Source organism: Podarcis muralis, chromosome 2 (genome assembly GCF_964188315.1).
Source record: "Podarcis muralis chromosome 2, rPodMur119.hap1.1, whole genome shotgun sequence".
NCBI classification, from domain to species: Eukaryota; Metazoa; Chordata; class Lepidosauria; order Squamata; family Lacertidae; genus Podarcis; species Podarcis muralis.
In genome coordinates, this window is record NC_135656.1 from 112,283,934 (window position 1) to 112,297,975 (window position 14,042).

The 14,042-nt window shown below is 48.6% G+C and overlaps 1 protein-coding gene, 1 long non-coding RNA gene and 1 pseudogene across 2 annotated transcripts in view; 1 reads left to right on the plus strand and 2 right to left on the minus strand.

Moving 5' to 3' along the window:
* Positions 1-14,042, plus strand: part of LOC144326613 (uncharacterized) — a 187,998-nt gene that overhangs the window by 35,982 nt on the left and 137,974 nt on the right. The window lies entirely within an intron of this gene.
* The window catches only part of SKIC2 (SKI2 subunit of superkiller complex), a 44,059-nt gene that overhangs the window by 13,977 nt on the left and 16,040 nt on the right, over positions 1-14,042 (minus strand). Inside the window, exons 14-20 of the mRNA XM_028719919.2 lie at positions 12,545-12,691; positions 11,268-11,367; positions 9,464-9,676; positions 7,599-7,709; positions 6,212-6,323; positions 3,784-3,902; positions 2,034-2,171 (exon numbers count right to left, since the gene is read on the minus strand). Of these exons, the coding sequence (XP_028575752.2) occupies positions 2,034-2,171; positions 3,784-3,902; positions 6,212-6,323; positions 7,599-7,709; positions 9,464-9,676; positions 11,268-11,367; positions 12,545-12,691 (940 nt within the window). The remainder of the gene's footprint in view (positions 1-2,033; positions 2,172-3,783; positions 3,903-6,211; positions 6,324-7,598; positions 7,710-9,463; positions 9,677-11,267; positions 11,368-12,544; positions 12,692-14,042) is intronic.
* LOC114593085 (U2 spliceosomal RNA) lies at positions 9,088-9,204 on the minus strand (annotated as a pseudogene).

Genomic DNA, 14,042 nt, shown 5'->3' on the forward strand with positions numbered 1-14,042 from the left:
GCCTAGCTCTGGCCAGGGAGGGCGGGGTATAAATAAAATTTATTATTATTATTTGGCTTCTTACATATTTGCATGCTGACCTCCATCAAACATGGAAGGGGAGCCTGCAGCCCTGCAAACGTTATTGGACTCCCAAGCCTCCCATCAGCCAGGATAGCTGACCAGGAATTATGGGAGTTGTCCAGAAACATCCAGGGAGGCATAAATTCCTAGCCCTGATCTACAATTCCCCTCTTATTCCTTTGCTTCTCCCATACAGCCTTGGACCTGTAAGGTGTGTGTGTGTGTTTGTGTGTGTTGTGATAGGAATTTTGAGGTCTTAAATACATGGTAGTGTTCATAAGTGTACCAACCAAGCACGTACATAGATCAGCACAGGAAGACCGACCTGGAACCATTTTGATTCCCAAACTGACCAAATGTTTTCCCTGCAAGGAGGGAGGGGGGTCAGGGAGCCTTCCCATTGTCTCAGGAATTGAGTAATCAGCATTTTAATGGGTGACAGACTATCAGGAAAGACAATCAGGAAAGGCAAGCAGATAACCTGGCAAATAGGAAAAACAACATTCAAATTTCTGTTTTAGACTGCCTTTTCTGTGATGTAGGTATCTGGGAGGTGGTCTTAGGTTACACCCCTTCTGTGATGTATGTATGATGTTTCTGGGGGTGGTCTTGATCTAAGGTAAAGGTAAAGGTACCCCTGCCCATACGGGCCAGTCTTGACAGACTCTAGGGTTGTGCGCCCATCTCACTCTATAGGCCGGGGGCCAGCGCTGTCCACAGACACTTCCGGGTCACGTGGCCAGCGTGACAAGCTGCATCTGGTGAGCCAGCACAGCACACGGAACGCCGTTTACCTTCCCGCTAGTAAGCGGTCCCTATTTATCTACTTGCACCCGAAGGTGCTTTCGAACTGCTAGGTTGGCAGGCGCTGGGACCGAGCAACGGGAGCTCACCCCGCCGCGGGGATTCGAACCGCCGACCTTTCGATCGGCAAGTTCTAGGCACTGAGGCTTTAACCCACAGCGCCACCCGCGTCCCTTGGTCTTGATCTACAGGGTGGCAATTTCAAAAGTCTTTGTAAGACCTTGTGCACCATTGTTCTGGGTTCCTCCTCCCTCCTTCGTCTGGTGAGTGAGGACACTGTTGCAACAGATCAATAAAGATCAGGCTTACTAGCTGCTTTGCTTCTCAATATTCTCTGGTTGGCCTCTGTTATTTTCTCCTACCAATAGGGAACCCACTTAAGGACTCTATATGGGCTCTTGTGTCCCCCATAAGGGAAAAGGGCAATTTTTGTTTACAACAGTGTTTAAGATCCTTACATGACAGGAGTTCTGGCTGCTGCCCAACTCATGCCCTGGACTTTCCAAGTGTCCTCAAGTCAGATCTGGTTACGACACCTGCCCTTTCTTCTTTTCCCCAGGGAGCCACATACTGGTTGGCCACAGAGGAATGGTGGGAGACCCCAGCTGGGGAACCCTGAAGGGAAGAAGGTGGCACAGTGCCCAGGGAGTGGTGGTGGTGGTGGGACAACCATGCGTGGTCAGGCAGAGAAGAGGGCGCAGACTGGGAAGAGGCGGGTTGGAAGCTAAAGGGGTAACAAGGCTTCGTGAGCTGAGAGGAGTCTGCGGCAGAGAGAAGTCCAGAATCAGTAGAGGCTGGAGAGGAGGGGTGTGCGCAATGAGTCTGGCTGGGGAAGAGGCACGGGTGTCTCCCCTCCATGCTTGTCTCCCAGAACAAGTAGAGGCATGAAAAGGGCAGAGGAGAGATTGGTGATGCACAGGCAAAGTCTCAGATTGCTGGGAAATAAACTGGGGTGGGGGTGGCCACTTAGGCAGCTGTGGGGTCCTTCAGTCCCAGCACCTGTTTGATGAGAGCAAGACCTACTAGAGATGAGTTACTGTGCTCATTAGGCTTGACACTCCTGTGCGGAACATAATTTTGTTAATAAAGATTTAACTCCAACTTGCACGGCGTGGTGTGACTAGCTGCCGGCTCGCTTCTGACACCCGCTCTCTCCAGAGACCTACCTTGCTGTCCTTCCGGGTGTGGAACTCGGAGAAGCTCCTCTTCATCATGTCCTCCACGCGAAGGGCTTCTACTCTCAGCAGGTTGAGGATCATGGTGTAGGTGAGGCGGAACTGGGACTGCAACTGGGTGGGTTTGCCCTGGAGGGACAGAGGAGGAGAGCTGGGAGAGGAAGGCAGCAAAGCTGTTTTCCCCAAATGCCTCTGCTTTCACAGGTTTCGCATCGGGGGCCTCTGCCTTGCTGGACCAGGCGGGGCATTTGCCTGAACCAGCTACAGGGTTCTTCTTCATGACCTTAAGGCCCTTCTAGGAAACCTATATACCAACAAGCAGTAATAATAAAATTAATAATAATAATAATTTATTATTTCTACCCTGCCCATCTGGCTGTAGAAATCCATCTGGCTGTGTCTCCATTGCGGTTTTGCAGGTGCACAGAAAATGGCACTGGGAGAAGTGAATTCAGCTTCTGGAGAATCTGTTTAAGAGCAGAAACCAAGTTTCTAGCTCTTATGGCTGAATGGAAGCAATGCCTGCTACTATCTCCAAAGCTAGAGAGAGATGGCTGGCCGATGCTTCTAGGGCACAAGAGCAAGACACTGATGCCAATTTCTTTCTCTTGTGTTGTGCATAGGTAAAGGAAAAGGAAAAGAAACCCCTGACCATTAGGTCCAGTCGTGGCCGACTCTGGGGTTGCAGTGCTCATCTCGGTTTACTGGACGAGGGAGCCGGCGTACAGCTTCCGGGTCATGTGGCCAACATGACTAAGCCACTTCTGGCGAACCAGAGCAGCGCATGGAAACGCCATTTACCTTCCCACTGGAACGGTACCTATTTATCTACTTGCACTTTGACGTGCTTTTGAACTGCTAGGTTGGCAGGAGCAGGGACCGTCGCGGGGATTCGAACCACCAACCTTCTGATCAGCAAGTCCGAGGCTCTGTGGTTTAACCCTCAGCGCCACCCGCGTCCCTTGTGTTGTGCATAAACTTTGGCTAAATGAGGATGATTGCGAGAAGACTCAAATCGGTCTTGGTATGCCAAATGGTAAAAATCGGCAGAATTTACGCAGAGTGAAAGCAATACAGATTTACTCACCTCGCAGAAAATTCACACAAGCATAGAAATGGCTTTTAAAAATGGATTGTGCTAAATAAACTACAGTGGTACCTCAGGTTAAGTACTAAATTTGTTCCGGAGGTCCGTTCTTAACCTGAAACTGTTCTTAACCTGAAGCACCACTTTAGCTAATGGGGCCTCCTGCTGCCGCCGCGCCGCCAGAGCACGATTTCTGTTCTTATCCTGAAGCAAAGTTCTTAACCTGGAGCACTATTACTAGGTTTGCGGAGTCTGTAACCTGAAGCGTATGTAACCTGAAGCGTATGTAACCCGAGGTACCACTGTATTTACTTATTGCATTTATATCTCACCCTTTCCTCCAAGGAGGTCAAGGAGGAGCACATAGTCCTCCTCCTCCTCCCCATTTGATCCTCACAAGAACCCTGTAAGGTAGTTTTGACTGAGAGCAACTTCTAAGGTCAGAAGCCTCGAAATACCAGTTGCCAAGACCAAAGAGATTCTGGTGGTCCTGCCCTCCTTGCAAGCTCTGGATTACATTTAGGCTTGACCCAGAAGGAAAGCTCTTACAATACGTTATTTCAGCCCTGACACTTTAAAGGACACCCCATTGCAGAATAATCTGGTGCAACAGGGATGGGAAACGGTTTGTGTGCATTTGTGTGCCTAACTCACCAACATCATCCGGTGAAGATCAGCCATCTCAGGTGCTTGGTTTTTGCACAAGATGATCACCATCCCCGTGGTGTCGAGACCTCGGCGTCCAGCTCGGCCTGCCATCTGGATGTACTCAGCTGTGCGAGAAAGAAACATGCACTTCGATGTTAGAATTCCTGCTCCGTGATTGCAGTCATGGGATTGTTGTCTACCCCATGACGGTATATGTTTTGACTCCACAGAGTGGGAAGTGACGGAGACAGGATGTTTGTGTTACTGTGTTCCGTGAAGTGGGACTATTGTCCTTTGCTCTTTTTCTCTTTGCTGTCTGATGCTAGAGAGAGAGGGAGCCATGTTGCAGTGCTCTGTGTGTGTTTATATGTAAATAAAGTAGATTAGCCAAAATGCTGAGTTGCTGAGGTCTGTCACACAAATTGCGCAGACTCTGCAGATCCCTAAGTGTGCCAGTGTCGGTTGGCATCGGTCGCTGTGATGTTCAGGCAGAAGGAAGCTTTTGAGGCTCCTGAATGAACAACCAGGAGGGAGATAACATGCCAGTCGGGCATGTGTCTCTACCAGGGTCCTACTCGAGAGTAGGACGAGCTCCTGTCATTAGATGGTTGGCACTGCGGTCAAAAGGGGCTCTTCAGTAAGTAATGGTTGCCAACTAGGAATCTATCCAGGCGGACAACAGTTCCTGCCTCAGCACCTGGGGTGAATGGCAGCTTGCTACCAGGTGAATCACTGAGCAGCACCATGTCCGTATCTTGCTGCTGCAACTAGGCTTGCCGCTTGTAAGGTGAGACCTGCAGCTGGGAGCTTTGTAATTTATTGCAGGAGGGGAGGAACAACATTGCACGCACATCCCCAGTCTTAACATTTGGCCAGAAAGGAATATGAGCAGCCACCACACATCTGGCCTCACTCCTCTTTCTCCTGCAGCAATACAGCCAAGCTATCGCTGCTTGGGTGTCCACCATGAAAGCTATCAAGAAGAGCGTGTTCATCCCAGATTGGAATGGAGTCAGATGAAGCTGCGCTGAGAAAAAGACAGTTGGAAAAATATATAAAGTGGTACCTCGGGTTAAGAACTTAATTCGTTCCGGAGGTCTGTTCTTAAGCTGAAACTGTTCTTAACCTGAAGCACCACTTTAGCTAATGGGGCCTTCTGCTGCCGCCGCACCATTTCTGTTCTCATCCTGAGGTAAAGTTCTTAACCTGAGGTACTATTTCTGGGTTAGCGGAGTCTGTAACCCGAAGCATACGTAACCTGAAGCGTATGTAACCCGAGGTACCACTGTACTAACAAAGCAGTATTCGACGGATGAAAGTATATGATGTTTGACACGATTGCGAATCGTGGACTCAGGGAACGGAATTATAAAGCGTCAAAATTGAGATGTGGAAAATATGGAAACAACGAGGAGAGGCAGGACTGAGATGTGGAGATATGCTTCAGAGATCCAGACCGTGGGGAGCTCGAAAAATTAATAATTATAATTTGGTCTTTTTTTATTTTAGTTTTTTATTTTAATTGGGAGCATTATGATTGGATTGATATTAATTGGATGTTTTTTATTGGAAAATAAATAAAAATGATTTTAAAAAAGAAGAAGAGCTTGTTCAACAGTGGAACAGACTCCCTTGGAAACTCTCCTTCACTGGAGGTTTTTAAGCAGAGGTTGGGTGGCCAGCTGTTCTGGATGCTTCAGTTGAGATTCCTGCATTGTAGAGGGTTGGATCATAGAATCACAGAATCATAGAGTTGGAATAGACCACAAGGGCCATCGAGTCCAACCCCCTGCCAAGCAGGAAACACCATCAGAGCACTCCTGACATATGGTTGTCAAGCCTCTGCTTAAAGACCTCCAAAGAAGGAGACTCCACCACACTCCTTGGCAGCAAATTCCACTGTCGAACAGCTCTTACTGTCAGGAAGTTCTTCCTAATGTTTAGGTGGAATCTTCTTTCTTGTAGTTTGGATCCATTGCTCCGTGTCCGCTTCTCTGGAGCAGCAGAAAACAGCCTTTCTCCCTCCTCTATGTGACATCCTTTTACATATTTGAACATGGCTATCATATCACCCCTTAACCTCCTCTTCTCCAGGCTAAACATGCCCAGCTCCCTTAGCCGTTCCTCATAAGGCATCGTTTCCAGGCCTTTGACCATTTTGGTTGCCCTCCTCTGGACACGTTCCAGTTTGTCAGTGTCCTTCTTGAACTGTGGTGCCCAGAACTGGACACAGTACTCCAGGTGAAGTCTGGCCAGATGACCCTCAGGGTGCCTTCCAACTCTACAATTCTTTAAGAAGCTAGAGAATAAAACGTGGGTAGAAAAACCCACAGAGGAACGGGGGGGGGGGGCAAGGAAATGATTAAATATGGAAGGAAAGCAAGCATTAAGGCCAGGGAAAAGTTGCCTGCCCTCCCTCCGCTATCCCTGTTACCTGGCACCAGATCCCGGAAGTTTGTGCCGTCGTGTTTGCGGATCGAATCAAAGACCACAGTCCTTGCCGGCATGTTCACTCCCATGGCGAAAGTCTCAGTGGCAAAGAGGATCTGAATCAAGAACAATGGAGGAAAATGTTGTCAAGTTGCTCCTTATGTTTGTCCCCCGCCCACTGTCGGCTCCGCCTTTGAGCCGGTGCCAATGACTGGGCTCAGCCTCTTCAGCCCCGACTGGGCCACGCGAGCTGGGAAAGCACTTCCAGAGACCTTCCGCTGCAGAGAAGCAGGTCTAAGTGCAACGGACTCACAACTTTGAGCTGTGAGCACCAAAGCCAGCAGAGCACAGCAGAGTATGAATCGCACGAACAACGGCTCTGAAGCATAAATTCTTTATTCTTTTACAGCTACTGCAAACTGAAAAATAAACTAGAAACTAAACACTGGACTGCATGAATGTTACAGCTGCTGAAGCAGCCATCTTATCTCTACACAGAGAACACTCAGACTCCCACAGAGTCAGGCTGGAGCAGAAGAAGCAATGAGCAGATTCCGCCCCCTCCTTTCTGAAAACATTGTCAGGAGATTCTTGCAACGGGAGGGGTGAAATATCCACCCCCACCCCCAACCGTTCAGTTTCTTTTAATTATTATTTTTTACATTTTCATCTCGGTTTTCCTCCAAGGAACTCAAGGTAGCACGTAGGAGGTCTCCGCCCTTTCATCCTCACCTTGTGGGCATTATTATTATTATTATTATTATTATTATTATTATTATTATTATTATTGCCCCACCCATCTGGCTGGGTTTCTCCAGTCACTTTGGGCAGCTCCCAACAGAATATTAAAAACACAATAAAACATCAGACATTAAAAAATTCCCAATACAGAGCTGCCTTCAGGTGTCTTCTAAAAGTCAGATAGTTGTTTATTTCCTTGACATCTGGTGGGAGGGCGTTCCACAGGGCAGGCGCCACCACTGAGAAGGCCCTCTGCATGATTCCCTGTAGCTTCACTTCTCACAGTGAGGGAACCACCAGAAGGCCCTTGGAGATGGACCTCAGTGTCCGGGCTAGATGATGGGGGTGGAGACGCTCGTGCCAAGCGGGAACAGGAACCTGTGTCCACTTCAGGTCACATCCACACTTTAAACCGTCATGGCTTCCCCCCCCCCCAAAGAATCCTGGGAAATGTTAAGGGTGCAGAGCGTTGTTGGGAGACTCGCTCACAGAGCCACACCCTCCACAAACTACAGCTCCTGGGATTCTTTGGGGGGAAGCCATGACTGCTAAAAGCGGCATAAGAGTGCGGATGTGACCCCAGTCTGAGTCTAGCACTCTTAACAGCCACACGGCGGTGCCTCTCCAAAGTATAAGCTCAGAGGACTCACCTTGACGAGGCCTTTGCTGAACAGCATCTCCACCACTTCCTTTAGGATGGGCAGGATGCCACTGTGGTGCACCCCAATGCCTCGCTTCAAGAGATCCACCATATGAAGGACCTGGAAGAACAGCAACTGGGCTGTTAAAACGCTGTTAAAAAAAAGACAAAGCCCAGCAGCCCCTTCCCTATTGCTTCCAGGAAGCTCGTCACCATCTTGGATTTCTCTACTGAAAGAGGCTGTCAAGAAACTCATTGGAAATAACGTCTATACAACTCTGGCGGCCATGTTGATGCTTAGGCTTGCGAGACAACTTGGGAGTGGCGGCCATTTTGAAGTCTTAACCCAGGCCTTGGAGGGGCGGTGGCTGTTGAAATCCACTCCAATCTGCTGCCAATCTGCTACTGGGCCAAGTCCAAGGTGCTGGTACAGTGGTACCTCGGGTTAAGAACTTAATTCGTTCTGGAGGTCCGTTCTTAACCTGAAACTGTTCTTAACCTGAGGTACCACTTTAGCTAATGGGGCCTCCCGCTGCCCCTCGCCGCCACTGTGTGATTTCTGTTCTCATCCTGAAGCAAAGTTCTTAACCTGAGGTACTATTTCTGGGTTAGCGGAGTCTGTAACCTGAAGTGTCTGTAACCTGAAGCACCTGTAACCCGATGTACCACTGTACTAACGTATAAAGCCCGTAACAAAATAATAAAATAATAAAACAAAATAATAATACCCTGTGCCTCACGCTGGCAAAGACAAAGGGTGGTCTCCAATGTTAGTTCTACTCAGAGAAGAGCCGGTGAAATTAAGGGCGATGGCTCACTTTGGTTTCTTCATTTCAATGGCTCTACCCTGAGAGGAACTGAATTGGATGCAACCTATCTACTCCACCTCTTGGAAGCCATGTTTTCCACACCCAGTCCCTTTGTGTTAAGCCGCTCTTAACACAAAGAGGCCACAATGCTCTACTCTGCCTTGCAGTCCTGATGAGACGGGACAGCCTCTTGACATAACAGCAGGCATTCACTATCTGCATTTTCTGGAAAGAAAACATTTTCGTTCCAACAAGCTTTCTCAATAGGTCTCTGCTATAGGTGTCAATTTTGCGTATGTGTGTGTTTTAAACACAACTTCCCATCATTTTTTGTACTGTTGTTGTTAAAAGGCTCTTTTTCATTATTATGTTTCAAGAAGTAACTTTCTCCCAAGAAGGGAAGAGCACAGTTCTTGGAGGTACTGCAATACCTGGCTGATGTATGGAGTGGATGGGGCAAGCCCCTATTCCATCTCCCGGCACCAAAGATCCGTTTAATAAACAGTGGTACCTTGGTTTCCGAATGGCTTAGTCGTTGAATAAATCGGCTCCTGAATGCCGCAAACCTGGAAGTCAGTGTTCTGGTTTGTGAACGTGTTTTGGAAGCCGAACGTCCGATGTGGCTTCTGTAGCTTCTGATTGAGTGCACCTTGGTTTTCGAATGGTTTCGGGAGTTGAACAGACTCCTGGAACGGATTAAGTTCAACAACCAAGGTACCACTGTATAGTTCTCAGATGACATATCAGATATTAAACTGATAAGAACAGGTGCTACACTTGATCTTAGCCAAAAAGCCAAGAAGCAATATGAAACCAGCTTTTAAAAATTCTATATTGTACATCTACTTGGGACACATGTGGAAGGCAATGAATAAATACTACTGACACCGCTATCTAGCAGTCAAGTTGTTCCAAGGCATGGCTTTTCCTCCCTGGGCAGCGAAGCTGTTTGGAGGCCTGGTTCCCCTGAGCAACCCTAAAACTGAAGAGACACCTTCATGCCAAGAGGCCCAGCGCCCTGTGCGTCTCGCCGAGAAGCCAACCACTCGCTGCCCCACTCTCTGACCTGAGGCAGCTGGCGGTCTGTGCCCTTCAGGCGGGAGATGCACTTCTGGAAGAAGACGTGGATCTCGCTCTTCTCATTCGTTGTGGTCAGGTTGACGGTGGTGAGCATGGAGGCGTTGTCGTCGCAGCGGTTGCGGGAGAAGGTGAAGGCCACCACGGGGAGCTGGTCCTTCTTGCGCAGCATGTCGATGAGGGAGAGCCAGATGTTCTTGTCCTGAGGGGAACGCCACAGGTTAACTTGGCTTGGGGCCTAGGCCGACATCCTGGACTACAAGTCCCATCAGCCTCCGCCACCATGGCCACACTCACCTATCTTTTTTTAAAAAAAAAAATATGTTTTTTATTAAGTTTTCATTTTAAATACACCAACATCAACAAACAAAAATGTCAAGTCTTTTTACATGTATCTTATTTTGTGCTCCATAGAGCCACTGACTTCCCTCCTTCCCTTCCGCAGGTTTTCTGATTCCAATCTTTAATTCACAGTTTCATTAGTAAAAGACTAAACCATGACATAAGATTTATTTCAGTCCTGCTAACGTCTTCAAATTTCTACAGTTCTCACTTATATAGACCATAAATTTACTCCATTCTTTTTGGTACTTTGTCTCCTCCTGTCTGCGAATCCTATGGGTCAGTTTTGCTAGTTCCGCGTACTCGACCAACTTTGTCTGCCACTCCTTTACAGTCGGTATCTCCTGTGTTTTCCATTTTTAGGCTATCAGAACTCTGGCTGCTGTCGTAGCATACAAATATAATCTTTGGTCCGCCGTCTTAATATCCTCTCCTATCAAACCTAGTAGTAGTTCTTCAGGCTTTTTTGGGAAAGTATATTTAAACATCTTTTTTAATTCATTATAGATCAATTCCCAAAACTCTTTCATTTTGTCACATGTCCACCACATGTGGTAAAAATCACTGTCTTTTTCTTTACATTTCCAACAGATTTTGCTACTCATCCTATCCATTTTTGCTAGTTTGGTGGGAGTAAGATACCAGTGATAAACCATTTTCATTACGTTCTCTTTTAAAGTAGAGCATGCAGTAAATTTTAAATTCTCATTCCAAAGTTTGACCCATGCATCATATTCTATATTGTGCCCAAAGTCTATTGCCCATAGGCCACACTCACCTATCAAGGATCCCACACGCCCAAAGGCGCCCCCACCCTTGTTTTAAAAAAGCTATGCCAAAGGGGAAGTGGTGACATTAGGTCCTAATGAACCCATTCTCCTTTGCCCTTCTCGTTACAACACACAGCAGCACTGGGTCATTTTATGTATTTATTGATGCCGGGCGGGGGGGGGGGGGACCTATTTGGTGTTTCGCAACTTTCTGACTAGTTGCAGGACCTTAGCCAGACCTAGCAGAGTAAACGCAGAATCCATGGAAGCAATTGGCAACTTGGCTGCAGACAGGATAGACGAAGCAGGAACCAGGAACTTGTAGTTGGGTGTTTATTATATACAGTGGACTATTTACAGGAACAGAACACGGATCTTATGCTAGCTCTCTCTGACACGACTCACAACTCCTACACTGACACGCAGAACTCTGAACCTCTGAACTCACACATTCCAGTTAGTAGGCCATTAATTATCACTCCCTTGAGAGAGCTTGACCAATCAGGGAGCTGTCTCCATGTCTCTGTTATCACCAGGCAGACTTACTCCTTCAGATTGCCTTCTGGCTGTCTGCCAAACCTTAATTGACTCTGTGTGAGTTGCTGCACGTACACAGATTCCCAACAGGCCAGCATCAAACCCCCTCCCTCCCAGGTCTGCAATGAACCTGGCCCAGCGTACCTGGCCTGCCCCAGCCCCTGGGTGCATGGGCTGCTTGGCCCCGAAGGTCTGGGAATGCTTGCTGGCCCGCTCCTTCTTGGCATCCACAGCATCGTAATACCTGGAGGATTCGTTTGGACGGGGAGAAAGGGGCGAGAGGAAACACGACCAAGGCGTATAAAGTTACACATGGTGTTGGGGAAAGGAGACGGAGGTTTTTTTCTCTCAGAAATACTCCAAGCCATCTAGTGGAGCTGAGCATTGGACGGTCAACTTTTTTTTGCTGCCTGAGGCAAAGGACAAGATGGCCGCCACTCCCAGTTCCATAGCTCAATCCTGAATTTTACTTCAATATTGGCAACAGGACAGCATTCCCCACCCCACCACATCCATGGGGAGCAAGTTCGCTCAGGACAGGCTGTGAGTGGCACATGCCAGCTCTGCCCTTCCGATGCCTTGCCACTATTCCCCCAACCATCCCTGAGCATCTGCCGCTTGAGGCAACTGCTTCACTCGGCCCACTGGCAGGGCCGGCCCCATGGAGGGTTCAGGCCAGCCAAAGGAAGGATTCATTCATAAAGCACACAAAGTTTAGGGGTTTTGGACAAACTAATGGAGAGCAGCCACAGCTACCAATGGCTACTCATCATGATGGCTATATATCACAAGCCAACATCAAGGGTAAAATACCAGAGTTGTTGGGACTCGCAAGTGGGGAAAGCGGCTTTTGTGCTCAGGTATCCAAGATACCAATAGGAATCTGGTTGGACAGTAAGAGTCTGATCCATTATTATTATTATTATTATTATTATTAATAATAATAATAATATTTCTCACTTTATGTACGTAAGCAAAGGGTGGATAAGACATTATTCCACGGACTACAAGTAAAAAAAGAGAAAAAAGGAGGAAAGGGGATGGGGTGCCATTTTCGGCTTGTCTCAGGCAGGAAGAGTGTGTCTTGGGCCGGGGTTGGAGTAAACCTAAGGCATGGTTAACAAGCCAACCTGATGCCAGCGGTAGCCAATGCCATGCCCTCCTGACCTTCCTGGACTACAACTCCCATCATCCTCAGCCGTCGGCCACACCAGCTTCCCTTCCCTGCCCTAACTGTTTTACAAGGCCATGCCCCTGCCATTTAGATGGACTAAGTGAGTTGCTTCTGGAGAAAAGATCTGGGGCACCATTAAAGTGCAATTATTGGGCTTATTACACTTTTGGCCACCAAGGTGGGGTGGGGGCTGCCATTTGGCCTCCCACCAACCGCTGAGATGCTCTGCCAGCGCATCGGGCCTCACCCCTTGGTCAGGAACGTGCCGCGGGCGTCGACCAGCAGGAAGAGCTCGTTCTGCGTTTTCTGGCTGTTGCCTGTGTACAGGTAATGTTCCAGCGGGACGGGGCGCTTCAGGGTGCTGATCACGTAGATTTTCTTCCTCTTGATCCTCCTGCAAAGAAGAAGGACGCCCAGCATGGCTGAGTTGCAGGCTTGCGGACTCTCCTGTTTCCCCCAGCTCACCCAAGGCACACCTCTACACGGCAGATGCTGGCGTGATAGATATGATGGTACTGCAAGGGGGAGGAGCCCTTCTTTATCCCTTCTGGGCCACCTTCCAATGGGAGACAGGCAAGCCAGGGGTGGGCGGGGCAACAAATTTTGCATTTGTACAATCAGCTGGCTTCTAGATGTGCTCACAGACACCCCTCTCTGTCTTCCATACAGGCAAGCAAGAGCTGTCCCAGAAACTCCAGCAGGTGCAGAATGCTGCAGCGAGGCTCCTCACGGGGTCTCTGCCATGGGAGCATATTCACCCAGTGCTTTTCCAGCTGCACTGGCTCCCGGTGGAGTATAGGGTCAGATTTAAGGTGCTGGTTTTGACCTATAAAGTCCTTCACGGCCTAGGACCCTCGTACCTACGGGACCACCTCTCCCGGTATTCCCCACAGAGAGCCTCAAGGTCCATAAATAGCAATACCCTAGTGGTCCCGGGCCCTAAGGAAGTCAGATTAGCTTCAACCAGAGCCAGGGCCTTTTCAACACTGGTGGAACGCTTTGCCTCATGAGACCAGGGCCCTGCAGGATCTGATTTCTTTCCGCAGGGCCTGTAAGACAGAGTTGTTCCGCCTGGCCTTTGGCTTGGAGCCCATTTGATTCCCTCCCCCTCTTTCTTTTTCCTTTCTCCTCCTGCGCTGAGGCTACATTTTAATATTTTAATGTTGTATTTTAATTTTGTCTTTAAGTTGTATTCATTCAACTTGTTTTTATTATTGCTTGTTAGCCGCCCTGAGCCCAGCCTTGGCTGGGGAGGGCGGGGTATAAATAAAAATTATTATTATTATTATTATTGACAGAGTTTAAGGCCACATCCCAGCCAGCGAGAAGCACTTAAGGAGGGTGTGGAGCCGCTCCCATCAAGGGTGGGACCTGGTGAGGGGGTGGGGCCTGTGAAAAGTCCCTAGGCTGCTGCTGCTGCTGCTGAAGTTGATGCCCCGCCTTTCACTCCCTCTAAGGAGTCTCAAAGCAGCTAACATTCTCCTTTCCCTTCCTCCCCCACAACAAACACTCTGTGAGGTGAGTGGGGCTGAGAGACTTCAGAGAAGTGTGACTAGCCCAAGGTAACTCAGCAGCTGCATGTGGAGGAGCGGAGACACGAACCTGGTTCCCCAGATTACGAGACTACCGCTCTTAACCACTACACCACACTGGCTCTCATCTTTGGTAGGTCTTATCATCTTTGGTAGGTCTTGCCCCTATGAAGCAGTTGCTGAGACTACAGGGCTCCGCTTCCCCACAGCTGC